General features: G+C 58.8%; 2 protein-coding genes across 2 annotated transcripts; both read left to right on the plus strand.

Moving 5' to 3' along the window:
- Window positions 1-335: 335 nt before the first annotated feature.
- On the plus strand, window positions 336-5113 carry NCLIV_056560 (putative DEAD/DEAH box helicase; the record flags this gene model as incomplete). The annotated part of the gene is made up of 7 exons (XM_003885211.1): window positions 336-1733; window positions 2226-2297; window positions 2652-2744; window positions 3376-3569; window positions 3973-4115; window positions 4489-4562; window positions 5003-5113. The coding sequence occupies 7 exons, from the start codon at window positions 336-338 to the stop codon at window positions 5111-5113; spliced, it is 2085 nt and encodes a 694-aa protein (XP_003885260.1).
- A 6759-nt stretch (window positions 5114-11872) lies between these two features.
- NCLIV_056570 (Collagen alpha-1(III) chain (Precursor), related) lies at window positions 11873-23708 on the plus strand (the record flags this gene model as incomplete). The annotated part of the gene is made up of 10 exons (XM_003885212.1): window positions 11873-12013; window positions 12520-12874; window positions 13238-13516; window positions 13913-14104; window positions 14529-16790; window positions 17059-17243; window positions 17811-18525; window positions 18719-22006; window positions 22391-22660; window positions 22951-23708. The coding sequence occupies 10 exons, from the start codon at window positions 11873-11875 to the stop codon at window positions 23706-23708; spliced, it is 8445 nt and encodes a 2814-aa protein (XP_003885261.1).
- Window positions 23709-25170: the final 1462 nt, after the last annotated feature.

Below are 25170 nucleotides of genomic sequence, written 5' to 3' on the forward strand. Positions count from 1 at the left end.
TTAAAAGGGTGTTACCCCTCTGTCGCTGTCAGACAAACAGTACCATGTGGGGCTTCGTGAGCAAGGCGCGGTCCCGACCTACCGGTGTCGCGGCGCGTGGCCCAGGTCGTTTCACTTCCAACATCGAAGATTTGCGAACGTTCCTCCAAAACGTCCTTTCGAGGGAAGGATCCGGCGCCCCAAGAGGCAGGGGGGTGTCTGCCTCTCCTGGTGTCTCTGGTCGCCCCTCTGCGTGGGACTCTCGTCCGGCCCCAGTCGCGGGGCGTCCCGACTGCAGCAGGGTATCTTTTTGTCGGTATCTGTCTGAACTCCCCTCGTCAAGGTTTTTTTCGTCCATGTCTAGAACTGAAAGGGATTACCAGTACGCTTCAGACAGCACTTATCCAGGAGAGACGCATTCTGATGCTTCGGCGGGGAGCGTGCATCCGCACGGCGCCGATCCGAGTTCTTTCGCCTCCGTTGCCCCCCCCACCTACGCAGGTCAGGCGCTTCCGCCTCTCGCATCCTCCTCTTGTCCGTACCCCTACTCACCTTCCTCGTATTCTCCTGACTTGGGACCGGTGACGTCCTCTGAACAGGCTTCTCCCCACTCCCATCCCCATCCTACCTACCCCCCCGGCTACCCTGCCGCCTACTCGCCCCCCCAACCGCTTCACCATGCTTACCCCCCCCCTAAGCAAGACGGATACAGCGTGTATGGAGGCCTCAATGCGACTGGCTTCGGAGCACCCACGTACCACCCTCATGGGCACGCACCGTCGCCGTACGGAAGTCAAGAAGGCTCCCCGTACCCGGCGCCAGGAGGCTACAATCCCAACCCGGCGTACCCCGGAGGCCCAGGGGCCGCTCCTGGCTGGACCTCGGGCCCCGGGGCTGGTCCCCGGCGGATCCCGCAGTCTCCGGGCTTCGGGGACCAACGAGCTCGAGGCCCTGACACGCCTTGGCGCCACAGCCAGTTGGGACAGGACGGCGGGAACCGCCGGGGCAGATACGACGCGGGGACGATGGGTTCTCACCTCGTCGAACCGAAGTGGAGTGAAGAGCAGTTGGCGCCGATCAAAAAGGATTTCTATGTGGAGCATCCGAGTGTCGCTTCGCGGACAGAGGATGAGGTTGCCGCGTTTCTTGAGGCGAACGCGATGCGCATCGACGGCCAGGAACCCACGCCTCGCCCAGTCTTCTCCTTCGAGGAAGCGGGGTTCCCCGCGCCGATCCAGAACCAACTGAAGAAGATGAACTTCGCCGAGCCGACAGCCATTCAAAAAATTGGCTGGCCCACAGCTTTGAGTGGGCGCGACATGATTGGCATTGCGCAGACTGGGAGTGGCAAGACGCTTGGATTCTTGCTTCCCGGTCTCGTGCACGCCTCAGCTCAGCCACCACTCGCTCCAGGCCAAGGACCGATCGTCCTCGTCCTCGCGCCCACGAGGGAGCTCGCGATGCAAATTCGCCACGAGTGCATGCGTTTCACGGAGGGCCTGGCGCTCTCTTCATCTGCAGAAGATCAAGAAGGCGGACAGAGAAGCGGAGTGCGATTCCGAACTGCCTGCGTATACGGCGGTGTGCCTCGACAGGGGCAAGCGACGGAGCTCCGGAACGGCGCGGAGATTCTCATCGCCACGCCAGGACGGTTGATCGACTTTCTCGATCTCGGAGTGACGAACCTGAAGCGCGTGTCCTACATCGTGCTAGACGAGGCAGACCGAATGATGGACATGGGGTTCGAGCCTCAGGTAAGGCCAGTGGAATCCGCCAGCATGGAAAGAAGAGGAGACAGGCTGCGGACGAATGCAGAGAAGAACGGGTGACCTGTCGGCGAGAAAGAGGAGGCAGAGCTGTATTTAGGGCGCCGGAGAGCAGAGAGGGAGAGGGAGTCTGTGATGCTGACATGTGTGAGCCGCGAACGTGAGTGAGAAAGGCAGGCAACACATGCGAGGGAGGTTCACAAGAAGAAGAAGGGGTCCGAAATAATGTGGAGCAGACGCCTTTTTAGGCGAACTGGGAGGATAACGTTTCCACGGACCCTGATAGAGCATGATAGCTTTTAACGGAAGAAGGAATGACGGAAACGCAGTTTCCGAATATGACTCTACTCGCGTACACGCGAACATCTGTGCAGGCTTTTTTCGAACGTCGGTTTGTTCAGCCGACCAGTAGGCAGTTAAAAAAACGCTTCAGCTGTATATCTGCAACGTGGGTGCACCTTGTGTGTCTCTCGTTCGCAGGTGCGAAAAATCTTTTCGCAAGTTCGCCCTGACCGCCAAACGCTCCTGTGGTCCGCAACCTGGCCGAAGGAGGTAGGAGCCCATTTTGTCGTGTAAACAAGCAGCCAGGCCACGCGCGCGTCTGTGTATCTACTGACGTCCAGCAGCTCATGTATGGAGCTGCCGTTGACTGTTCATCACAGGCACGTGTGTATGTAGGTGCATGTAAGCTTGCACTGATACATGCAGAAACTTATCTGTACATGTATCGACGCCTTGGCGTATTTATTTTCCTGACTCGGTTTCCCTCGGCGTCTAAGCTCCGGGTGACCGGAGGACGAAACTCAAAGGAAAAGCGATCCGGGTAGTGCCTCAGACCCTTGTCGAGAAACAACAACGAGGAACTGTGGAATCCTTCTTTGGCAGCTCTCTCACATCTTCTTTCAGGTTCGGGGCTTGGCAAGCGAGTTCTGTCGGACAAGAGTGGTCAAACTTCAAGTGGGGAAAGCTGACTTGCAAGCGAATGCGAATGTCACCCAGGTAGGCATTCGTGAAGCCCCGAAGGGTTTCTCGCTCCCACGACGTCGCGCCTCGTATTTCAGACTGAGGCCCTTGGAAAACGGAAGTGGTGACGAGTGCCAGTCCAACATCTACAGTGTCTTCACCTTGCCGGAGAGTCGGGTTTGCCACCGAAATACTTTGTCGCCGGCATTTTTTTAATCCTGCTGTCCGATGCTAACTGGATCTTCTGCCTCACACGCGGGCTACAGGCAGCCAAGTCTCGCATATGTTTGTCGAGTTTCATTTGTTGTTGGAACATCGGGATACGTATAAATACATTTTGTGTCTGTGCATAAGATGCATGTACTGCAAGGTGACTAGAACGGCCTGCATGCATGCGTTTCATGTTACACATAGTGAGCAAAGCTTCGGCGGAGGCGCCTGTCCCCCGCCCTGGCTATGAGAGTGAACGTGCGCGTCGGCTGCTCAGAACATTTCCACATGCGCACAACCAAACAGGAATTATTCCCGGTGGATATGGCGTGCGACTGCTGTGCATCGATGTATCGACGCATGTTTTTGAGCTAGGCGGTCTGCCGCGTTTTGGCTGAGGCTGTCGTCACGAAGCGACAGAGAAGTGTGAAAGCTTCCATTGTTCGTTTCTCTACAGCGTGTCGAAGTTGTTTCCTCGAATCAGCTGCAGCATCGCCTGCTGTCAGTTCTGCAAGAAGATATCGCGGGGCAGAAAACTCTGATTTTCTGCGAGACGAAACGCCAGTGCGACCAACTGTGTCGGGAGCTCCGCTATCGCCAGCTCCGCGCCCTTGCCATTCACGGAGACAAGGAACAACGCGAACGCGATAGGTACGGTTTGTGGATCTTTCCCCTTCGAAACACAAAGCGTTAGGGGAGGAAACGAACGGTTTTTCGAAACGCCGGTGAAGAATATCTGCGCTGTAGCCAAACGGATGTGGGGCGCCAGGAAAGACATCGTGCCCGAATGATTTGATGACCGCAGGCCTTGCTCGCTTCTGCTTCTGTAGTTTTACCATACCATCGCTGGCGTGCGAACAGAAAAAGTTCTCGTGGGCCGCCCAACGTTGCCGGATATCCAGGAAGCGGTTCAAGCGCGCTCCTCATGCGCATCCATTGTAAAAAAATATCCTAATGTGGGTCCGTATGTGTATATTAGTGGAAAAGTCGATAGATGGTGGCGTGGACAGATATACTCGTGTTTTTTTACAATCTGGTGGTGCGTCTCTTGCAGAATCCTCCACGATTTCCGGAAAGGAGACTGCGAGATTCTTCTGGCTACCGACGTGGCGAGCCGAGGCCTAGACATTCACGATGTGAAGTTCGTCATCAACTACGATGTTCCGAAAAACATTGAGTCTTACATCCACCGCATCGGTAAGCCCATTCTCTTTAGTGACCTGTGTCGTCTGTAGTGGCCGCAAATCCGTATTGCCTCCACACATCGACTCGACGCAGCGACCCCGCGACGGCCGCCATTCACTGGGAACTGCCTTAAATCTAGACGCTAGCAACAAATGCGGAGCTCCGTGTGCCGGTGCACATGCCAGTGTTTTGACATATAATGGTGTCTGAACGATTGCCGAGCCAGGAGGTGCCCACATTCTCTCTTGCGCCGGTTTCCTCGTTTTTGCCCCAACGCGGAAGGCGAAACAGTGCTCGCGTTTGGAAGTGTCGGATGCCAGTCAATTGCGTCTCGTCCGTGATCCTTGGAGTGAACCAATGTGGGGTATCGTCTGTCTTTATGCAGGTCGTACGGGACGAGCCGGCAATAAAGGAACTGCAATCAGTTTCTTTCAGTACGATTTCTATTCTCCAGAGAAGGTAATAATCTCTTCGTTTGCGCTCGAAGGCGCCACTGCGGCCCCCAAGCTTACGCCAGGGCACAGAGATACTTGGAGTGAAAAAAACTCGACAGGGTGTAGACAAGCACACAGCAACCCGACCGTGAATGTGCGTGCGCGCATCTATATTGATATACAATGTATATGGCTGTGTACGGGTACAGATATGTGTCGATGCGAGACTGTGTGAATGTCTGACTGTGCTGATGTCTTTCTTCATCTGCCCTCTTGAATGTGTTTCCAGAGAATGCCCTGCGAAACGGTTGCGCGATCGATCATGTTGGAGGGGGGTGGACGATGGGCAGCTTTAAGTTGACTGTTGCTTCTCCCCTCCATCCTCGTGGCGTGTTTCCAGTGTACTGGTGGTGTGTTCAGTTTCTCGTCCATATCTGTGGTTTTCTATCTGGTTTACTGTTTCAGGTCACTATGGCTCGGAAGATATGCGAGGTTATGCGCTCCGTTGGACAAGAGCCGCCACCGGAACTCGAGAAGATCGGAGCACCTCGAGCCTCTTCCAGAAGCAGGATGTAGCGCGACAAATCAAAGGGAAAATTTAGTAGAAAGGAGAGCGACGAAAGCGTCCGTCTGGTAGAAAAAAACGTGACGGTTGTTTTCCTGTGGAGTCTGTGCCATCTATTTTGCTTGTCTGTTCTCTTCGGTCCGTTTCATTGGTTTTCTCCGGCGTTTTTCGGGCACGAATTGAAATGCACCGGTAACGGCGCGTAAACGAAACGTCGTAGTGAATGGGCACAACTCTTTTTGCTGAAATGCAGAGTCGTTTGTCTTGGTCATTCGTTGCATCCGCCATTCAGGTTCTTTGTTTCTCTTTGACGTCGTTGCTTTCTTCTTACATTTGGTTGGAACAGACGTTTGCTCGATCGTTTTCCCCTTGCTCGTAGCGCAACACAGTCTTCGAATACACCATCGCATAGCTGCCGGAGTGACATGATGGTGGGGCCCTCTGGTCGTGGGCTCTGGACCGTCCCAGTCATGGTGTGCCACCATGGAATCGACGGCGAAAATAGATTGGTAAATAGGCGGCCAAATAGAGCGACAAGCGGAGGCAAGCAAGAGCGCACTAGACCAGAAGACTGCTACAGTAGTGGGAAAAACAGAGAAAGACGCAAGAGTCAGACGAGCCAGAAGGGACGCAGGCGACCACGAAACAGGGCTATTTTTAGGCAAGCAGTTTTGATACCAAAAAGCGGCTTAGAGGCAGAAGGAAAGACCTTACGGAGACAGAGAGATGTCCACAAGAAATTGGTTTTACGAGAAAGTGGTGGATCCGGGAGAAGCAAGGGGGGTAGGTCGGCGTATAGCAACTCTGTACTGAAATTGTCGACTACCAAGATGATGCTGGCCGCGGCTTCGATAGTAGACTGAACTGCCCAGGTGGCCAGGGATGCGCCTGGAACAGAACTCTCACTAGACACGATTCACGCTCAACGAGGCGACTTATCGATCTACTACCCCATTTTTGTGTAATCCTTCGAATCGGCGGGTTCCAGAAGGAAAAAGGCGCAAGAGTGTTTTGCCGGAACGCGTGGCCATTACACTCCCAAGCCGAGAAGCGGGGGCAGGGACGGTGACTGCCGGTAAGCACCGAGGAGGAGCCGTTCGATTTCACTGCAGCCTCAGAGTTCCCTGCTAACCTCACGGAGTGCCCCCAGGGATCCGAATCCGTCCCCAGCCAAAAGTGTTCTTGGCTATCTAGCCAAACTTCAAGAGGGGGACGGGTACCGTCGCCCGGATTGAAGGAGGGTCCGTTCCGGTGCCCCAGATCCTGTTTCTGAGCAGACTAGTTGCTTTCGAACTTCGAGAAAACCTAGTGTTAAAATAAAGATAATCGGCTTTGAAAGTAAGACATATTGGCTATCTTACTCTGCAACGTGGACGGCCTGTTTTTAAAGACGTTTGTTGCTTGACGAAACTCGTTGTGGCACGTGTTGCTGGACGCTGTTTGCTCGTGTATCGTTTGAGGAACGGAAATAACTCTGTACCTTTTTAAAAGGCGGTCGCTTTTTGCTGGCGGAGAGCACACGCAGAGAGGCGAGGGGCTGTAGAAGGTCCACTGCTGGCTGCTGTGCCCGCCTTCGTGCCAAGCAAGCGCCTTTCATCCCGATGGGTCAGCAGCGGATTGTTCAAAAACTCGTGGGCCCCCTCTGACGGCTCTCAGGCGACCAGTGTGAGAGATACCGTTTTCCCTGTTTTGGTGGAAGCTTGGAGGTGGTTGGTCCGGTTACAGAAGGAACGTTGTGTGAACGTGGAAAAAAGAAACATCGTGCGTGTGTCGCTTCAGAGGAGTAGACGGGGCCACAGCACCGATGCTTTTCTGGAAAGGCCGAAGCAGCTTGTCCGATGAGAGCAGCTCTGCACAAGAACGTAAGGAATGTGTATGCGGATTCAACACATTGCCGTGCCGCCTCCGCTGCAGCGCATCGATACGCCAGTGAAAAGTGTCTGTCACACTGGACTCACTTGTGACATCCAGTGTGGACAACAGGATCATACTGGCTTTCCGGGGGAACAGGGCGATTGCATTGTTGCTATGGAGAAGGGGGCTAGCTCACAAAAAGTTGCATCTTTCGGAAGCCCCTACGTGTAATTCCGATCTGGTGCAGTTCTCTGTTGTGGTAAGAGTCCTGAGGTTATCTATTATGTTTGGCGGGAAAGCAAGCCCAACTCTAAGGCGGGAACAAACACGGGGAGCGACGCGCTGCTAAGAATCTGTCGGGAAACATATATTTGTTGTAACGACCCCAGGGTACGTTGCGAGACTGAATCCCCCCCACTCTCCCATACTACGAAAAGCAAACATTTTCCTGCATTCGTGGAAGTCAAAGCTGTTCATTTGATCAAGGGAGAATCCAGGGGTCAACTAGAAAAAGAGCACTACAAGAACGCTACGAGCTGGAATTCCTCCGGAGTGCATCAAGGCTCGATTGGCGCTCCTCACAAACTCAACCAGCCAAGAGTTGTTCTTTTATGTGGGGTAAAGGTGTCTCTTTGGATGAGGAACTCGGGCCGAGAAGGAGCGGGAAGAGGCTAGGAGTCTCCGGGTGCGGACGCGTCAGCGCTCATATTCGAATCCAAGGGAGAGGAAACTCGAGCAAGACTCGTCGACATGCAAACCCCAAGTAACAGTCTTCGTAGCCTATGAGTCACCGATCTATCTGTTCCACCGCGCGGAAAGTCGTACTCAGCCATTCTCCGTGGAGCCGGCAGCATCTGTGGTCGAGCACGTTTTCAAGAGACAGGTAAATGCCGTTTGTAGAATAGGAACGCTCCTCTCTGTTAGGACAGTCCTCCACACCACCCAGGGCGCGAGGTTCAATGGCGTTGCTCCTGTTCTTTTATCTCTGGACATGACGTGACACATTCGCAGGAATTTGTGGTTATGGAAACCCGCAGTAGGCGTCAAACAAAAGTACATACCGCCAACGCTGTTTGAGAATGAGTGGGATTGCACTGTGCATTTGAAAACGAGAGTAAGAGCAAAAGGGATGACGAAAGTCAACGATGCGTCATTGGTGTGCACGAGGCTGTGTAGTTTCACCGTGACCTATTCTAGCATTTACCCATCTGTCTAGGTTGCGGTAAAAGCGACGTATGCGTTTCCCCAACCAGATGGAAGATATCTTTCTTGGGACACGAGAGAGAGAGAGCAAAAACAGGTGGAGCGAGGTGGGGGAGTTGAAGCCGTATTATACCCCGCAAATGTCAAGTGATCGTTGCGGCGTTCTGACTTGCACCTGTTTTCCCGGCTCTTGGGGGACGGATAACCTCGCTTTATGCTTCTGCAGGCGTAACGCGTTGTTTGTGCGGAAACTAGATAAAGGAGAGAAAACAAACAGCTAAAAACGTGAGGTACCCTTTGTGTCTTTGTGAGACTGGAAGCCCATTTGCTGGTTTGATTTCCCTATTGTGTGACCTCTGGCTGCACGTTTCCCGTACAAATATTGGTTTTGCCGGAGAGACAAAGCAAAACGAAGAACCTAAATGCAGAAAGGGGTCTGCGGCTCACTGGCTTTCTTCGTCTTGCTTCTGCCTATCCATGTAAATGTTTCTAGGTGATGTGAATTACGTAGCGCGGCTCCTGCCGTGTCCCTGTGGCACTTTTCGTGCGATTCAGGCAGCAACGTCGGGCGTTAACCGTGCCACATGCCAAAACTTTCTATTCCCCGTCCCCCGGGAACATAACGTTTTCCGCGTCCACGGGAAGACGGCGAGAAAAGCCGTGGACGACGACCAGGCTGCAGAAGGTACACACAGAATCCCTTGGTCTCCAGCAAAGACCGGAAATCCAGCTGTCCCTGCACACCACCCGGGATACACCGCAATGAGTGACAGGTGAGTGGGCAACAGACTAAATAAAGGGAAGCGAAAAGAATCAGGAGAGGGGGAAATGATGGGGCGGGAGCGAAGCATTTTCGTTGGCCGGCCGACCAGCTACCTACCGTTTCTCGCTGCCAGAGGTGCTCCAGAAAAAGGAGGAGAAAAATCGCATTTACAGCACACTGTTGGCAGTCTAAACCGAAATGAACGTGCGGGAGTTTGAAGCGTTGTGTCGGGTAATGCTCTACATCTGTTGGAGGGCGGTAGATTCTGTTCATTTGTTTGACGTAGATCGGCTTATATTCGAGACATTCTCTGCTAAAATTGTCGAGGGCCCCACCCTCACATTTTGGGATACACGTGCACACGGGTGGGTTTTGCTAGCCTTCTCCGAAAGGTCTTGCGCACTGTCGCTGGCGTGCAGAGAGGGAGACGAGGTGGGGGGAGAGGAAGGTCACACGCGCGGAGGGCGCACGCGAGTGCGCTGTGTGGTTTTCTGTTTCGATACCCGGTCCTTCGCACGCTGGCGTGTGTGGCAACCAGCGGGAGAGGAGAGTGAGGGAGGCTAGGGAAGAAGGGTTTTGGAGCCTGTGGTGAAAAACGCCAAGGTGACAGCGAAGAGAGCGTGCGTAAAATACACCGCCCAACAGGCAGAAATTTCCGCCTACCCTGCTGGGAGAAAAAACGAGAGAGTGTGAAAGAACAGGGAGATTTCAGAAGTGTCTGTTGAATACCGTACTCGTCCTTGTACGTATTCGTCGAATGCAAACGCGGGGCGGAGCTCTCCTTCCGTGTATATGCATATGCGAATGTACGCACGGCAGAGTCTAGACGTGGACTGACGTTCGTGAATTGCGAATAGGGGGCCCGATCCCGTTTTCTCCGCATCCCTTCTCGTTTTGTTTCCCCCTGTATTCTCCCCTCTTATTTCTCATTTCTGGTTTTTTCTCGAGCCAGAATCTCAGTTTGCGTCTTCTACGAGCGTCTCGAGGGTCCACACTCTCTTTTCCCTCTCCCTTTCGTCGCCCCCCGCTTTGCGAGGACCACACCTTTTGTTCTGCCTCTGGTCCTTTTCCCGGAAAATCTGTTCCCCGAATCACGCTCTTTGTCGCGCCTCCAGTCGGCTGTCGAAACGCGTTTCTGCTGATTTGTCGCGCCTCGTTATGTTTTCCCGCTCTCCCGCCGGGGAACTGGAAATCGCGACGTGTCGCGAGGGCAGTTCCCTCGACGCCTAGTTGTCTGCGGTGAGATCATTTTTCCTCTCTTGTGGAAGAAGACACCTTTCCTCGTCTTTCCAGATTTATGTACAGTGGACAACACTTTTGGAAAGTGATAGGACTCTGGATACACATGCGTGAGTTCGCTAGTGGATCGTCGGTCTCTCTCGGTGGCTGTTTCCCCCGTTTCGTCGTTTTTCTCTCACTGCTCAGTCCCCAATTCTCTTTGCGTCCTTTGGAGGTGGATGCAGCCCGTCAGGCAAACGCAGAAAAACAGAATAACTGTGGACTCGTTCTCTATTTGTATGCTTCTACACCGTCGTCGCGCGCTCACGCATGCCGTGCGGTTTCGAGGTGGTGCTCCTTTCCATTGTCCACTACTGTTTCCCTTCATCCTCGTGTATGTCGGAGAGCGCGAAGATCGAAAGTTCGCTGTGCCGTCGCTTTCTCTCGAAACGGAACCTATAGGGCGCGTCAGAACCGCCCTCCAGCTGGGGCGACATCTTTTGTGGGGGAAGGCTTCAGACAGCTAGGGGGAGAAGCCGAGCGGTGCCGGTGAGGGTGCTGTGTCCACCGCCTCGGGTGTAGATACACCGTATTATCGCGCTGCTCGCTTTCTCTTCCTCATCGGTTGTCCTGTGCGGAAAAAACGAGACGGGAGGTTTGCTAAGAAGAGCACGCGACTCAGAACCGGCCCTCGAGGAGGCTGCTGGAGAACAGTGTCGTACCCGTCTGTCGGCGGAGAAAGAAAGGCAGTCTGTTTGCATAGCTGAGTCTTCCAGTGTAATTCAACCCAAACTGAGGACGAGAGGAATTCGTTTCCCTCTGTCGCTTTTCCTCTCCGTTCCGCGTTGACGCGTTTGGGCGCTGTCTGTTGTCTCCTTTCCCTGCTGAGAATATCATCTCTCGTCCCTCCGTCTACCTTTGTTTCGCTTAACGTTTGTCTAATGGTCGGCGTGACATCAATAGTTGCGTGGAAGTGTCTGCCGTTTCTTCCCTTTGCGGCTCTTGTTCTTGGTCGACTATCGCAAAGACGTTCCAATTCTTTCAAGAATATTGATGGTGTCCCGCTGCATGCTTGTGTATGCCTGGCCCTTCTCTCCGATTTCCCGGTCACCCCGGTCTCTTCTCTTTTACGTCTGAGAACGTCCTCTTGAGCCGAAGAGAGGCGCGAAGACTTTTTTTCGTTTGGGGAGCAAGAAATTCAAAACTGTTAGACCGGCGGCGGGGTCGGTACACCGCAACGTTCCGCCGGGTGTGCGGACGTCTGAACCCATGAAAAGTGTTGTGGCGTCCTACGATTCGTCTTGACCCAACAGGGCGGATCTTTTCCGTCGTCTTGTCTGCCTCTCTTCCTGTCTCGTTCTCGATCAGCATCGTTCACATCCACGGTGTCTCCTCTCGTTCGTATCGTCCTGTCCAAGACTTCGTGCAATCCATCGTTCGTTTCCCCGGCACGCAATCCGTTGTTTTCCGTTTCCTCCTCCAGAAAACACTGCATTGTTTCCTCGTCTTTTGTCCGCCGACCTCTTGTCTCGTTCTCCTCGCCCGGCCGCCCCTTGCGCCTCTGGAGCTCCCGTTGCCACGTCCCGAACTGTCGATTTGTCTCCCCTCTCCCTAGTCCTCGTCCGCTGTATGTCAGTTGGTCGTCCCAAGGTTCGTAGCTAGTCTGTTCATCTCGGCTCTGTTCCTCACTGCCCCTCCTGGCCTCCCGTTCAGTTCGTCTCCAAATAGAAGGATGAGCGGTACAGGAGGCACAGGGTCAGGCCCTCTGGGCGCTGGAGCCGGCGGCGTCCGCGGAGGTTCCAAGTCTTCGGCGCCGAGGCCTGTGAAAATCGCTGCAGTGTCTCTGATTGATTTGAAGGAGCAAGCAGGCAAGGTGAGAGACAGGCGACAAACCCGTAGACAGGGCCTTTGCAAAACCGTCAGAGAGGGTTCGAATGTGTGTCTGGTGGAGTCTCGAGGAGATTTGCCAATCGGCGTGGGGAGGTCCGAACCGAAATATGTGGCGGTTTGCAGCACTGTCTTTTGAGACACTCGCGGATCGGTCGGGTCTGTAGCTCGCTCGACAAACCACGGTTCGCGCGTTTTCCAGTATCACCCGCAGGCAGCGTAGCCAAAGGAAACAGAGAGAGGATGCACAGAGTTGCGTTTTAGTACAGCCTCAACACGATTCCCTTGAGAGCAACGGGCGACGCTTCCTAGCTTTGTTACTTGCGGGGGTCGTTGCACGCCGCCGCAGAGATGCACAAGAAGCGGATCCTGTACCGGCCAACTGTGTGTGTGGATGCTGCGGGAGTCCGCCTCTCTGCACTCGTTCTGCAGCAGATTTGTGTCCGCACTCACTCATCGTGGCGGCTTCAGTTTGCTCCCCTCTTGCCTCAGGCTCCGACTCCGAGTCGAGGGTGGGGTGTCGTTCCGCAGCCAGCTACGTCTGTCGAAGGGTCGGGCGTGTCCTCGTCGCTCTTCCCCCCGGTGAGTGCGTTGAAGCAGCAGTTCCACCCGTCCCAGAGCGGCCAGGCGAACACGACAGGCGGACGCGCGTCTCTGTCCAGCCTGGCGCGAACTGTGCGCGGTGTACCTACATCTAAGGAGAAGTCGGAGGGAAAGACCAAAGGCGACGGCGAGAAGGAGGGGACCCAGACTGCTGGTCTTGGCCAGCGCGACGTAGCGGGCGAAGAAAGTGAACAGAATGAGGATGCCGCCGCGAAAGGACGGGGAAGCTCTGGCGCCGAGTCCGGTAAGGAACGAATGCGGTTCCCATGAGAAAAGAGAAGAGCTGTGAACGTCGGGAGAGAAGAAGCGTCGGAAACCCATTTCAAGACTTAGAGAAACCCACAAGTGTTTGCCATAGGAGAGGAAAAGTGTCATCCGTTCTGATCTTTTGGCGGTCCCTTCACTGCGATGTGCCCAAGCAACAGGCCGCCTCTTGCTGTGGTGAAAAGAGAGGAGAAATGTGCATGTTTACGGTTTTCGCCGACCCCGCGCCAGGTGCGTGTTCGTGTGGAGGTTTCTAGGAGTTTGATCGCTTTGCACTTGCCCTTTTCCCGTTTCCTCCTCTCCATCATGGACCTCTTCGCGCGTCTTGGTTTCGCATTTCCAGGCGACAGCACCACTCTCGAAAAGCCGGCGGAGCCGCAACAGTCTGGAGGGTCTGTGCCGAACGGCCCAGGCGCGGGGGGCTCTTCCTCTGGAGAGAAAAGCGGTGAGGGAGAGACGGAAACGAGTCAAAAGGGTGACAGTGAGAAGGCCAAAGGAGATGAGGCGCGCCAGGACACTCCGCAGTCCAGCGGGGCTGCACGAAGTGGCCGAGAAGAAGACGGAATTGCGGCCCCGGGAGCGGCAATCTCTCTCTCCAAGTTAATCACGGCTTCGAAAAAAGGTAAAGACCGGGAAATGGGCACTCGAGAAAAACGCGAGGAAACAGACGGCGCAGCGGGGCGCTCTTCCGAGAGTTGTAGATACATACATTTCTAATGGTTTATATGTATCTATGAATAAAAGCTTGCATAAACCATATGTGTGTGTACGGCGCCGGATGCGGCTGTGTAATAAAAGAGTCAGAGGTATCGGTCTTCATGCACAGAGTTGAGTCGCATGCACCTCAATATATATATCTATATATCTATATATATGTGTATATACAGATACATTGGAGTCCGTCCAGACATTGGGTTTCCTGTGCCGCGTCTGCTATCTCCTTGCTTTTCTTTTCGTTGTGACCTTCCTTGAATCTTTGTTTTTTGTTTCTGTGGCTGTCTCCGTCCCTGGCACACAGTTGGAATCAGCGTGAGCGTTCGAGGCCGAGCGGTCAACACCGCTGCAGGAACTGTCAAGTCTTCAGGCTCCGCGTGGAAAAGCGGCGTCTCTGCGGCTGCGTCTTCCTCTGGAGCTTCGGCGTCGACGCCCTTTTTCGCCGGGGCTGCTTCGTCGGCAGGTCCCTCCTCTCTGTACGCTGCGCGCGCGGCTGGTACGACTTTGTGTCTTCCTCTGAGCTCGTTTGAGAGACGGTCGCTGCGTAGTCCCTCGGTTGCGACTGGTCCTTTCCCGTGTCGCGTTTCAGTCCTCTCTTCTTCTTTCTCGGGAAAATGACGCTCGAGACTGCGTGAGCGGGCGAAACCGAACCTCGTCGCTACACTGAATGGCCCGTTCTGTTTTGAACCGGAGACTCCTTCGCTTCGTTCGAAATCTAGCCTCGGTCTCTACTGGGAGTTCGTGGCGTCTCGCGGGCCTGCGTCTGTTGCGTTTTGCCGCGGTAGTGTTCCGTGCGAGGCGACAGACGTTTTTGTTGGACTCCCAAGAGAAGTTTTCTTTTTCGGGTTGAGTCGTTTCGCGCGTCCGCATGCGCACTCCTTCCACGCCGCGCGCGCCACTCGCTTCTGTTGCATTTGCAGGCGCCGCCCCGCCGACGGGGCCGGTGGACGACGAGGCGTTTCCGGACCTGATGAAGAGTGCCGAGCAGGTGAAGCTCGAGGCGCAGAAGGAGAAGGATCGGCAGAAGCGGACGAAGGAGGCGCTGCGCCGCGCGGAGAAAGGGGACGAGAACGGGACGAGCGCGCAGCCGCAGGCGCGTCGCCTGGGGCTCCAGGAGCTCTTCGATTTGACGGAGGGGGGCGCGCTGTCGGGCCTTGCGGACAAGTCAGGAGACAAGGAGACTGGGGCGGCGCGTCCGATCCGCGTCCAACGGCGCTGGGCGGATGAAGAGCCCGAGGAAGAGGAGGACTTTCTCCAGAGCGGCGAGGGCGACAAGGGCCCGTTCTACCCGGAATTTGGAGATGGCCGCCGAGACCCAGTGTTTGGGAAGGCGCACTTCAGCCCGCTGCCCCACTTTGTACTCCCCGGCATGGAAGGCACAGTCGTCGCAGGCTACCTCTCCTTCATGTCTCTCGGCCAGCGCGTGCCGCCGCCGGCGCCGCCCCCCATGGAGCCCCCCGCGCCTCCACACGCGCCTGTCGGGCCCGCAGGCTCGCACTTCCGCACAAACGCGTTCTACAATCTTCCGGGCGCTGGCGCGTTCGGCGAGAGCGGGCCCCAGCCGTCCTTGTTGCAGGAGAAAAACTGGCGCCGCCAGTCGCCTGCCCCCGACGGCTCTGCGGGCTCGCTACTCCCCACGAACGCCTTCCAGGGCGGCGCCCCTGGGCGAATCCACCTCCTTCAGAGGGGCGCCGGAAACAGCGAGGGCCAGCATCGGACTCTGCCGCCGCCGGGGGCGGTCGGGCAGAGCCCAGGGCAACGGATGGGTCCGGGCGTCGAGGGCGCGCCCCAGAGAGGTCCCTTCGTCGTCACGGATGCAGACTTGGAGAGACAGCGCGAGCTGGCGAGGCAGAAGGCGGAGGAGAAGAAGAGAGAGGAAGAGGAACGCGAGCGCGCGCAGAAGGAACGGGCAAACAAGAAGCTGCAGGAGTTGGATGAGCGCCTCGCGCGCACCAGGGAGAACCAGGGCGTCGAGCAAGGCGGGGCGAGCCCGAGCGGCGGGGGCCAGAAAGGCCCTGAGTCGGATCTGGCGGGGTCGCCGGCGTTGGGGCGCTTGGTGAAAGGCCAGGGGGCGAGTCTGCAAGGGCGCGGCGGCGCCCGAGGCCCCGGGACGGGACCGCGTGGCACCTCGGGCGTCGGTGACGAGAGAGAGGACGAAGACTGGCGGCGGCCGAGCCCGCCAGGAGTGTCGCCTCCGTCGGGGCCTGTGTCCGGGCGCAAGTCCCCGCGAGGCGCCGGCGCCGCGGGCGTAGAGTCGCCGTTCCCGCCTGCAGTTCCTCGGAATCCGCCGCCTCCGCCGCCTCTCGCGGCGCCTGCGAGAGGGAGACACGAGGGGGTACAGAAGTCGCTTCTCGGGGCTGGGAAGAACCTCCATCACCACCAAGGCTCCGGCGACCCTTCGGGGCCTCTTCTCGGCGCCAACCCGCTCATCGGCGGCGCAGACCTGCATGCGGGCCACATGAAGAAGGGCGGGATGAAGGGCGAGCCAGGTGAAAACGACGGGATGTTTCAGGCGGGCCTTTTGGGCGCAAAGTCCCACCAACCGCCCCCGCCGCCCCCTGCGACTGCGGCGCTGGGCGGGCGCGGCCCGACCGGCAAGGGCCTGGCAGGCGTCGGGGCTGCGCTGGGAGAGCGAGACGGTCTGCGCCTCCACGGGCGCCAGGGGGTCCAGGGCCCTGTGGGACTGGATGCAGGCCTGGGCTCGCGGGTCGTGAACGGTGACGAGGCGCTGCCGCCGTTGCTGGCCGAACGCGGGGCGAGAGGAGGCGCGCAGTTCGGCGTGCCGCTGCTCCAGGGGAGGCAAGGAGCCCGAGACGAAGATGCAAGGCCGGGGTTCCAAGGAAGGAAACCGGCCGCAGGCGCGAGTGAGCGCGCGGGGCCGGACAGTGAACTCGAGGGCGCAGACTTTGAACGGAGACAGGCCGTCGGCGCCGCGCGCCCGCGATACAGATTCGGCGCTCTGGTGAATCAGCACTTGGAGGAGAGACAGAAGGAAGAGGAAGAAGTCCGCCGGGGCTCCCATGGGGCAGACCCGGCAGGGGGCCAGGGCGCGGCCAGTCAGCGCGAGAAGAGCGTCAGAGGGGAGCGAGGCTCTGCGTCGCAGCAGTCAGGTGGTGCCGTCACTGCGGACCACAGCCGAAGTCAAAGTGTGCGGAGACGCGGCGAAGCCGGTGCGGGTCCAGGTAAAGCGGAGCTCCCACCGGGCGAGAAAAGGCGTCTCGGCGAGGAACATGCTCGGCTCAAAAACGTGCAGCTCAGTGGAACTTTCAAGCAGGAAGGGAACCGCTCTTTTCAGAGACGCCTGTTAACAGGGATATTCATCTGTTACCACCGAGAATGTGACCGATAGAATTTGACCGCCTCGTAGATCGACGCGAAAAGGCGTTCAATCTGGAAGTGAAGCACAAATCTTGCCTTCGCGTCTGGGTGCGTTCTTTTGTCTCCTCGCAGACTCTGGGACCTGGCGCCAGGCCCCGCGTCAAGTCAACGGCGTTGCAGGCGGCCAGGGCGCGACGCCCTCGGCGACCGAGCCCGCGTTAGGACCGGAAGGAGACGGAGACGCCGCGCGTCAGCCAGGCAGAGACAGAGGACTTCAGGGCGACGGGCCGGGACAGAGAGGCCGGGGAACGAAGCGCGTAAGTTGGCCGCGAAACATTTAACACGCTTCTGTGTGTGCATTTTCATTTCAAACAAAGAGGATTGCTAGGAGCTCTTACAACGAAATCGATGACTCGTAAGGGGCCAGATTAACGCTTGGGGCGGCCCGCGCGGGTGCGGACGGGGGCGGCTCTCACCTCGCATTCTTTTTGACGACTCGCCTTGCTTCTTGACAAAAAGGTTGCCTCTCTCGTTTTGCTGGGGAGGGCCTTCGAGCGACACTGCGGTTTTTCCTGGAAAGGCGAATCGTGTCAAGTTCTTGCGGTTTGTCAAAGTACGCACGGTCGACTGAGCATTATCCGGACTTCTCTGCAGGCGCTTCTCCGGCTCCCAGCGGAGCTCGGGGGGCTGCTCTCAAATTCGTGGGTGGTTCGGTTTTGACGAACCGCTTACTCGGTTTTTCGTTTCTGTGGCCGACAGGAGGGTCCCCCCCCCCCCCCCCCGTCTTCCTTTGGTTCGTATTTCTTCTCTTTGCGTACGTCGTTTCCGTACGCGTCATTATTCTGCATGCGCTTCTGTCTGTTTTGCTTTCTTCCTGTCGTCAGGATGCGCCTGGAGTCGCCAGTCAGCCGCTTCTTCCCGACGGGTCTCCCGCGTCAGGGGCGTCTTCGGGGCCTCAGAAGCATCTCCCTCGCGGCATGTTGCCTTTCCCCTCCCCTCTGCGCGGAGGGCCCCAGACGAATGGCTCGGCAGGCGGAGGCGCGTCTCCGGCGACTGAGAAGGTCGAGGGCCATGGGCCGTTTGCGGCGCGCGAACGGGGTGGCCGGGGCGCAAAGCAGGCGACGAGCCCAAGCAGAGAAAACTGGCGGGCCGAGAAGGCCCCAGTCGCCGCCGGCGGGGTCTCTGAGGACGGTGCCCGCCCTGCGTCGAGTGGCGGGAGAAGCGGCCGCGACGACGACAGAGCCGCCGGACTGGTTTCCGGGGTGCGAAATCCGGGTCAGCAGTATGTCCACGGGTCCTACGCTCGCCCCGCAAATCCTCAGCCCGAGCCTGCCGCGTTTTTGCAGGGCGCTGAGAGAGGCGCCAGCCAGGGAGGATCTCAGCAGCCGCCCCTCATCGCCAATGCGCCTCTTCTGTCGTTTGCACCCTCCGCGCCGGGCGGGCTCGAGGCAGGGCGCGACTTGGCCGCGAAAGGCTACGCAGCCGGCGCGGCTGCCTCTGCTCAGGGCGGCGTAGGCTCGAGTGCGTCGAGAGGCGCAGGGGAGACCAAGCTCGGAGGCAGTTCCCAGGCTGTGGCGCCGTCGGGCGCGTTGCCGGAGAGTGAGTTGCAGGCTGGAACGTCTGTCAAAGATCTGCACAAGAATGCCACGCTGTGGCAGTTGTCGAGCGCGTCGTTCCCTTCCGTGGCGAAGAAGGCGGGGGCAACCGGCGCCGAGGGCGCGATGGGAGCGGGGCTCCTGCGCAAACCTGTGGGCGGAGCCGGCGGGGGCTGAAAAGCGGGCGGGCGCTACAGGCGCGGCGGCTGCCGGGCCTCATGCCTCGTCTGCCCAGCCGTTGGCGGCGAGTGGCGGGAGCGGAGACCTCTCGTTCAAGGCTCTGCTCTCCACGCGCCCCGCCCCGACCGTGCTCGTCGCGACGCACCACTCGACCAAGAGCGAGGACGGACCGGCTCCGGCTTTCAACGCTGGAGGCGTAGCCGGCTCGGAGGGACCCGGGCACTCCGGCGCCGCAGAGGGTGCGCTGCACAGCACAGCCGGCGACAAAACGCGGGGCCCAGGGTCGGCAGGCGTCCTCGGCGACACGCCGTATCAGGGGGACGACGGAGACAGGGCGGTCAGAGGGCCTGGCAGGGCCTTCCTGGAAGGCGACGAGCGAGGCAAGGACCGGGCGCGGAAGGGCGAGAGAGGCAGTGCGTTTCTCGGGGGCCGGGGGGGAAGTGGGTCGGGAGGAGACAGTGCAGGGGCGGTCTCTCAACCGGCCGGCAGGGCGGGCGCAGGCGCGCAACACGCCGAAGCTGGCGCGGAGGGCGCAGCTGCCTCTGGTGCGGGCCATGCGCCGGCGCACAGAGGCCAGGCAGACCGACAAGCGCATGCAAAGCCGGAGGACGGCGAGCGAGGCGGAGCCGCGCGAAATCTCGGAACGTATCGGAAAGCCGGCGGCGGTGCCGACGGGCCTCACCGTGCGTGGGGCGTGGAGAAGCCGGGAAAGGCCCTGACGAGCAAGGAACGAGATGAAGAGGAGAATCGAGCTTCCGCCACGGAGGCTGAGCGCACAGGGGCCTCGGGAGGGAGGCGCAACCAACCACCCTTCGGAGAAGGCGAACAGGAGGACTCGGGCGCCGGCGTCGGACGGAGCGCGGGCACCGGCCCGCACTCCAGGACTCAGCGAGGGGGAGACAGTCGTCAAGGAGAGGAGCCGGCGCATGCAGGCGAGGGCGGTAACGCGATGTCTGGAGGGCGAGGAGGTCGTGGAGGCGCTGCTTCGTCTGGAGGCAGAGATGGGACACGCCGATCGGCCGGTGGCCGTGGAGCCACAGAGGCGGTCCGCAGCCAGGGCGCGGGTGTTTCCGCGGAGACCGGGAGGGCGCCGTCGCCTGGAGGCGCCGCTGGCGACCAGAACGCAGGCAACGCGGGGTACCCGAAAGGAAGAGATCAGGGTCTGCTGGCTTCTCGTGGCGGAAAGGGAGGCAGAGGGGGGATGCGCGGAGGCGCCGCGAGCGGTCGGGGCAGCGTGTATGGAGGCGGGGAAAAAGCAGAGACAGGAGCCGGACTGGGCGCGTCGAATACGCAGACAGAGCTGCCAGCGCCCGAGGACGGGTCTCACCGTCACCGGGGCCAAGGAGGAGGCCCGCGCGGGGCAGCGTCTCGCCAGGCTGCGCCGGGAGGCGCAGGGACGGAGAGGGGCGAGCGAGAACCTGGCGCGCCCTCCGGAGTCGTAGGCAGCCGAGGGCCGGCGACGGCTGCTGCGGCGAGCGGAAGAGACAGGGCGGGCGGCACCAGCGGAGCGGTCTGGCTTCCCAAGGGGGCGAAAAAGGTCAGGGACGACACTGGCTCGGCTCCAGGAACGACGGAGGGCGGCGCAGGAGCGAAGAGAGGCGAGGGCAGTGCTCAGCCTGCCGGAGGCAGGGGGACCTTGGACGCGCGCCAGGGAAGAGTTTCGCCCGCTTCCGGGGCCTCGTCGGGTGCAGGCGGTGAGGGCCATGGTGATGCTGCGCCCCACAGCCATCCGAAAGCCTCCGGTCGACGGGACAGCCGAAACAGCGGCGGAGCCGCGCCGCCCGCCATGGTTGAGGCCCTGTTGACGCGGGTCAATGGCGCCTTATCGGTCGGCGCGGGTCTCGTCTGTGTCCGGCAAGAAGACCACCAAGAGGACACCAGTGCAGCCGACGACGAGGGCTTTCAGCTGGTGAAGAGCAAGCGCAGAGAGCAGCAAGAGAAGCGCAAAAAGACCGAACACAAGCAGCGAGGCTCCGACAGAGGCGCGGCTGTGAAGGCTGCGCCTCCCAGCAGCAACGCTGGCGCTGTCGGCGCCGCGCGGTCCAACGCGCGCCGGGAAAAGGGACAGCCAGGCGCCGTGTCATCGGGCGTGGCCGGGTCCGGGGGCGATGCCCAGGTGTCGGCTTCGGGCACCAAAGAGGCGATCTCTGTGGCGGGCTCTACGGCCCCGAAGGGCGAGGGTCTGGGCCCTGGTGCCTCGCCCCGCGACCAAGGCGCCGCCGGGGTTGAAGGGACAGAGCAAGAAGTTGCCTCTGGCGGCCGAGGCCCGAGACACGAGGGCGGAGGAAGAAGACCGTCTGCCTCTCCGCGAGGTGGGGGACGCGGCGGGGCGCAGCACCAGAGGGGCGAGGGCCGGAAAGATGTCGGCAAAGGTGGCGTGCGGTCGGAGGGAGGCCTGACTGCCTCGTCGACGATGGATATCCCCACAGTCTCGTCGGATGTGGCGCCGGCCCTGGAGGACCAGTACCGGTCTCGGCAGCGAGGTCAGGAGGAAGCCAAGGCCGACGAAGGGGACACCTCCGAGAAGAAGGAAGCGGTCTCTGCGTCGGGTCTCCTTCCTCTCCCTGGAGTTGGCTCGCGAGGAGGCAGCCGCGCACCTCAGCGTGGAAAACACGCCCAAGAATCTGGAGACCAGGCCTACGGCGCCGGGGAAGGGAAAGGCGGCGGCTCCGGGTTTTCGGTTGGAGGCCCAGGCGGTGGGAGCGCCCGCGACGACGGGGGCCATCGAGTGAATGAGAAAGGAAGGGAGCGAAGAGGCTCGACAGGCAAAGCGACGGACCGACGCGTTGGCGGCCACATTGAGGATCCGAAGCGACGCCAGGACAGTCCGGTCGAGCTGGAAGGCCAGGGTCCCCAGGGCTCTCACACCGCCCCGTCGAGTCTCGCAGATCCGTGGTACAGCGCTTCTCAGGGACTGGACGCCGCGAACGCCATGTCCCAAAGGCTGTCGTCAGACCCGGCGCAGGCGGCGCTGTCCGACCCGCAAGGTGCGGGCCTCATGATCCCTGCGGGTCACCAGGGGAACTCGGGGAACCCGGGCGACCGCGACCGCGCAGGAGCGTCTCCCTCTGCAGGGCCGGCGCCTGCCGCCCCCGCATATTCCCTGTGGTCCTCGAATTTCAACCAGCCAGTCACGTCGTCCTCGCGCGTCGCCCCGGAGACAATCGCCGCTATCTGGGCCCGCGACGCCGGCTCCGCCGGTGCGACCGCGGTCGGAGGCGCCGCGAGAGGAGCCAGGATCCCGGGCGGTCCTGGGGGGGCTCCAGATATGGCGGGACTCGCGCACCACCCGATGACGCCAGTCGGTAAGACACAGAGAGCCATGTGTGTGTCGTGAGGTTAAACCGTGTCTGCTTCCTTTCGCTTTTCATCTCTGTGTCCCCTCGATGACTAAGGCAGACATAGACATGCATCCCACTGTCCCCCCAGACGGATCTTTTGTTCAAAAAGGTCGGCCTCATCTTTGTTCGGTGTGTTTTGGGCGCGCGCACATCCCTGTGCGGTTTCCGTCCTCAGTTTCCCGGCGCACACAGGGTCCCCTGTTCTCGTGCAGATGGCACCGGGTGGGTGACTCCTGAGAGTATCACCACATGCTTCGCTACGCATCCACCCCGGTCTGCTTTGCTGGCCCGAACAGAACTTCGCAGCGCGCTCTCCTCCCCGTGTCATGCCTGCTTTTTTTGGTCCAGGCATGCCGCTCTCGCCACACCAAGGCGCCCCCGGCGCCCCGTTCCATGCAGGCGGTCAACCTGGCCCTTTGGGTCCCCTGCACTTCCAGTGTCCACCGATCCACCCCTCGCTCCAAGCAGGCGCGCGGGGGGCGTCTGCAGCGCCGGGGTCTGACGGCTCGGCCTCGCTGTGCGCGTCGCAGCCTCAGCTCCTCGGCCATGGCGCTTCTTCGCACCGCGTCCCTCCCTCCCACCTTCTCCACGCCTCGCAGCATCTCATGCATGCGCCAGGTACGTCTTGTGACATGCGGCCGACGGCTTCAGTGCGCGCGCGCGCCACGGATGCTCTTGCGTTTTCTCGTGATCGCCCGATAGAGCAAACAGCCTCCACACGGCGTCCACGTGTTCCCTTCACAATTCATAAATGTATGTATGTAGATATATATATATATATATGCGTGGGGGTTGGATAGGCGTCTTCAGAGGACCCAGCAGGCGTTCTCTTTTTCGAGGCGTTTTGAGACTGCTGTTCGGCAAGCGGTATTACGCTGCCAGTCCCCCCGTTTTGCGTCTTTTCTCAGGCGCGCCGAACACGACTTTGTTTCAACCGGGATGCTACGGAACTCCGGGCGGAGCTACACTGCCGCCGGGGGCGCCTCGCATGCCTGCGCAGCGCAATGTGAGCGCGTCGTTGACGGGGAATCCGCAGTCGCTGTCGAAGAATGAGATATTGGCGCCGCCTTTGCTTCCCGGTGCGGCGGCTCAGGGCCTCGTCACGCTCCCTCCGGGCCAAGGCAGCGGATCGTCTGGGCCTTCGAACACGTCGCCGAGGCTCGATCTGTATGACCCGCGCAACCCTCTGTCGGGGCCGTCGTTCTCGCCTGTTCCGCCTGCGGTGTCGGCTCCAGGCGCCCACCCCGGAGTTGTCGCTGGGGGCCATTCTTCTTCCTACGTGATGTCCGACGGACACCATCTGCTCCCGGGCTTTGCACATCCGCAAGCTCCTGCGTTCTCGGCCTCTCTGGCCCACGAGGCTCCCGCCTCGGCCCCTGGCGCGCCTGGGAGCGGCCGCGCCGCGTCGGGCGGTCAGGGGCTCTGGGTTCCCGGAGTCCCCGGCGCCGCGCAGGCGGGTCCCGCCTTTGTCACGCCTGCACCAGGTCCCCACCAGCAAGGCCGCAGCCACAACCTCGGACGCGGAAGCGACATGTTCTCGCCGCAGGGATTTGGGGCCATCATGCCGTCGCAACCCGGCGGTCGGAATGGACAGAGGTTCGGCGTGATGGGCGGAGGCGGACAGCCGGGCGCCGGGGCCCCGGGAGGGGGCGAGTTCTACATGTGACTTGGGGCGGGTGAGGGGAGGAGACAGAAGAGGGACAGGCGGGGGTGGAAAGAGACAAGAAAGGAGAGACAGCGCGAGCAAAGTTTGAACGGCGACTCGCAGCCGCCACGCGAAGAAAAGACGCGTGTGCGCTCGGGGACAGAGGGGAAACAGAACAACGCAGCAAGCTCGGAACGGCAGCGCGGCGGAAACCGGAAAAAAGAAAAGATGGTGAAAAAGTGGAGACCACGCGAGCCAGAGACGAAGGCGGAGAGAGTCTCGGACACGATAGAAAGAAGGGCGGAAGAACGTACGTCAGACTAGAGAGGGCCGGCGACGAGATCAGACAGAAGTAGGACGCGAGGAGAGCGTGTGACGGCGAAGAAAAGCTGAAGATGGAAAGGGAAACGGAGTGCGAAGAACACCTAGAGTATCTGCGTAGGCGGGCGCGTAGGATATACACCGGAAGTTAAAGCGAGAAAACAAAGAGTGCGAAAAAAACGGCGTCTCCCACTTACGCGAACTGCGGTCTACAGCGACTGCGGTTTTGGGAAAAGACGCGGAGCACGATTTTTCCTTTCTGGGATGTGTTTCTTCTGTCTCACCCAATTTTTGATTTCCTTGTGCCTCGGGTTTCCTTTTTGCTGTCGCCTAGACTCACGTTCCCGAAATGAATCGTTCCGTTTGAACCACATTCTCTTTGATGCCTCCACTAGCCACAGCTCCGGGACGGTCGCTAGGGGAAGAAAGAGAAGATGTACTGAACCCCACAGAAAAAGCTGCGCTTCTATGTTTCAGATCCGCACCAGGAGAGACACTTTGACCAGTTTCCGAATTCAGCGTGAGCAGCCCATTCGTCGCACTCTTGGTCGGTCTGTTTGAAAAATGGGAATGCCCGTCGAAGACCGACTTCCCACGAGGGCCGTGCGACGCATTTGCGCGACTAAGCACGATGCACGCATGCATACAAACACGTATGCAAAACACGCATATATATATATATATATATATACATCTCTACATATATATATATATATATATATACATATATATATACATATATATATATATATACATATATATATACATATATATATATACATATATATATATATATATATACATATATATACATATATATACATATATATATAGAAACGGCGAAAGATATATACTTGATGGGGAAGCATAGGGAAATGGAGGAACAGAGCCACATTGGTGGTAGAGGTATGTTGATCGTACGGAAACGTGGATATAGCTATATTATATGCCCGATATATTGATACAGATAGACAACTCGATATGTATGATTCCAATAAAAAACATATGAAATTGATATGTAGATGAAGATACGACATATAGCTACATATGTGGATAGAGAGCTACGTCAAAGCGTGAACACCTTCTTCCAGCCGGGCTGTGAATGTGTTGTACCCAGGGAGCTTTGTGTCTTCCGCCTCCCTGCATATGCGTAGATATGTGC

The sequence above is a fragment of the Neospora caninum genome, chromosome XI (genome assembly GCF_000208865.1).
Source record: "Neospora caninum Liverpool complete genome, chromosome XI".
NCBI lineage: Eukaryota > Apicomplexa > Conoidasida > Eucoccidiorida > Sarcocystidae > Neospora > Neospora caninum.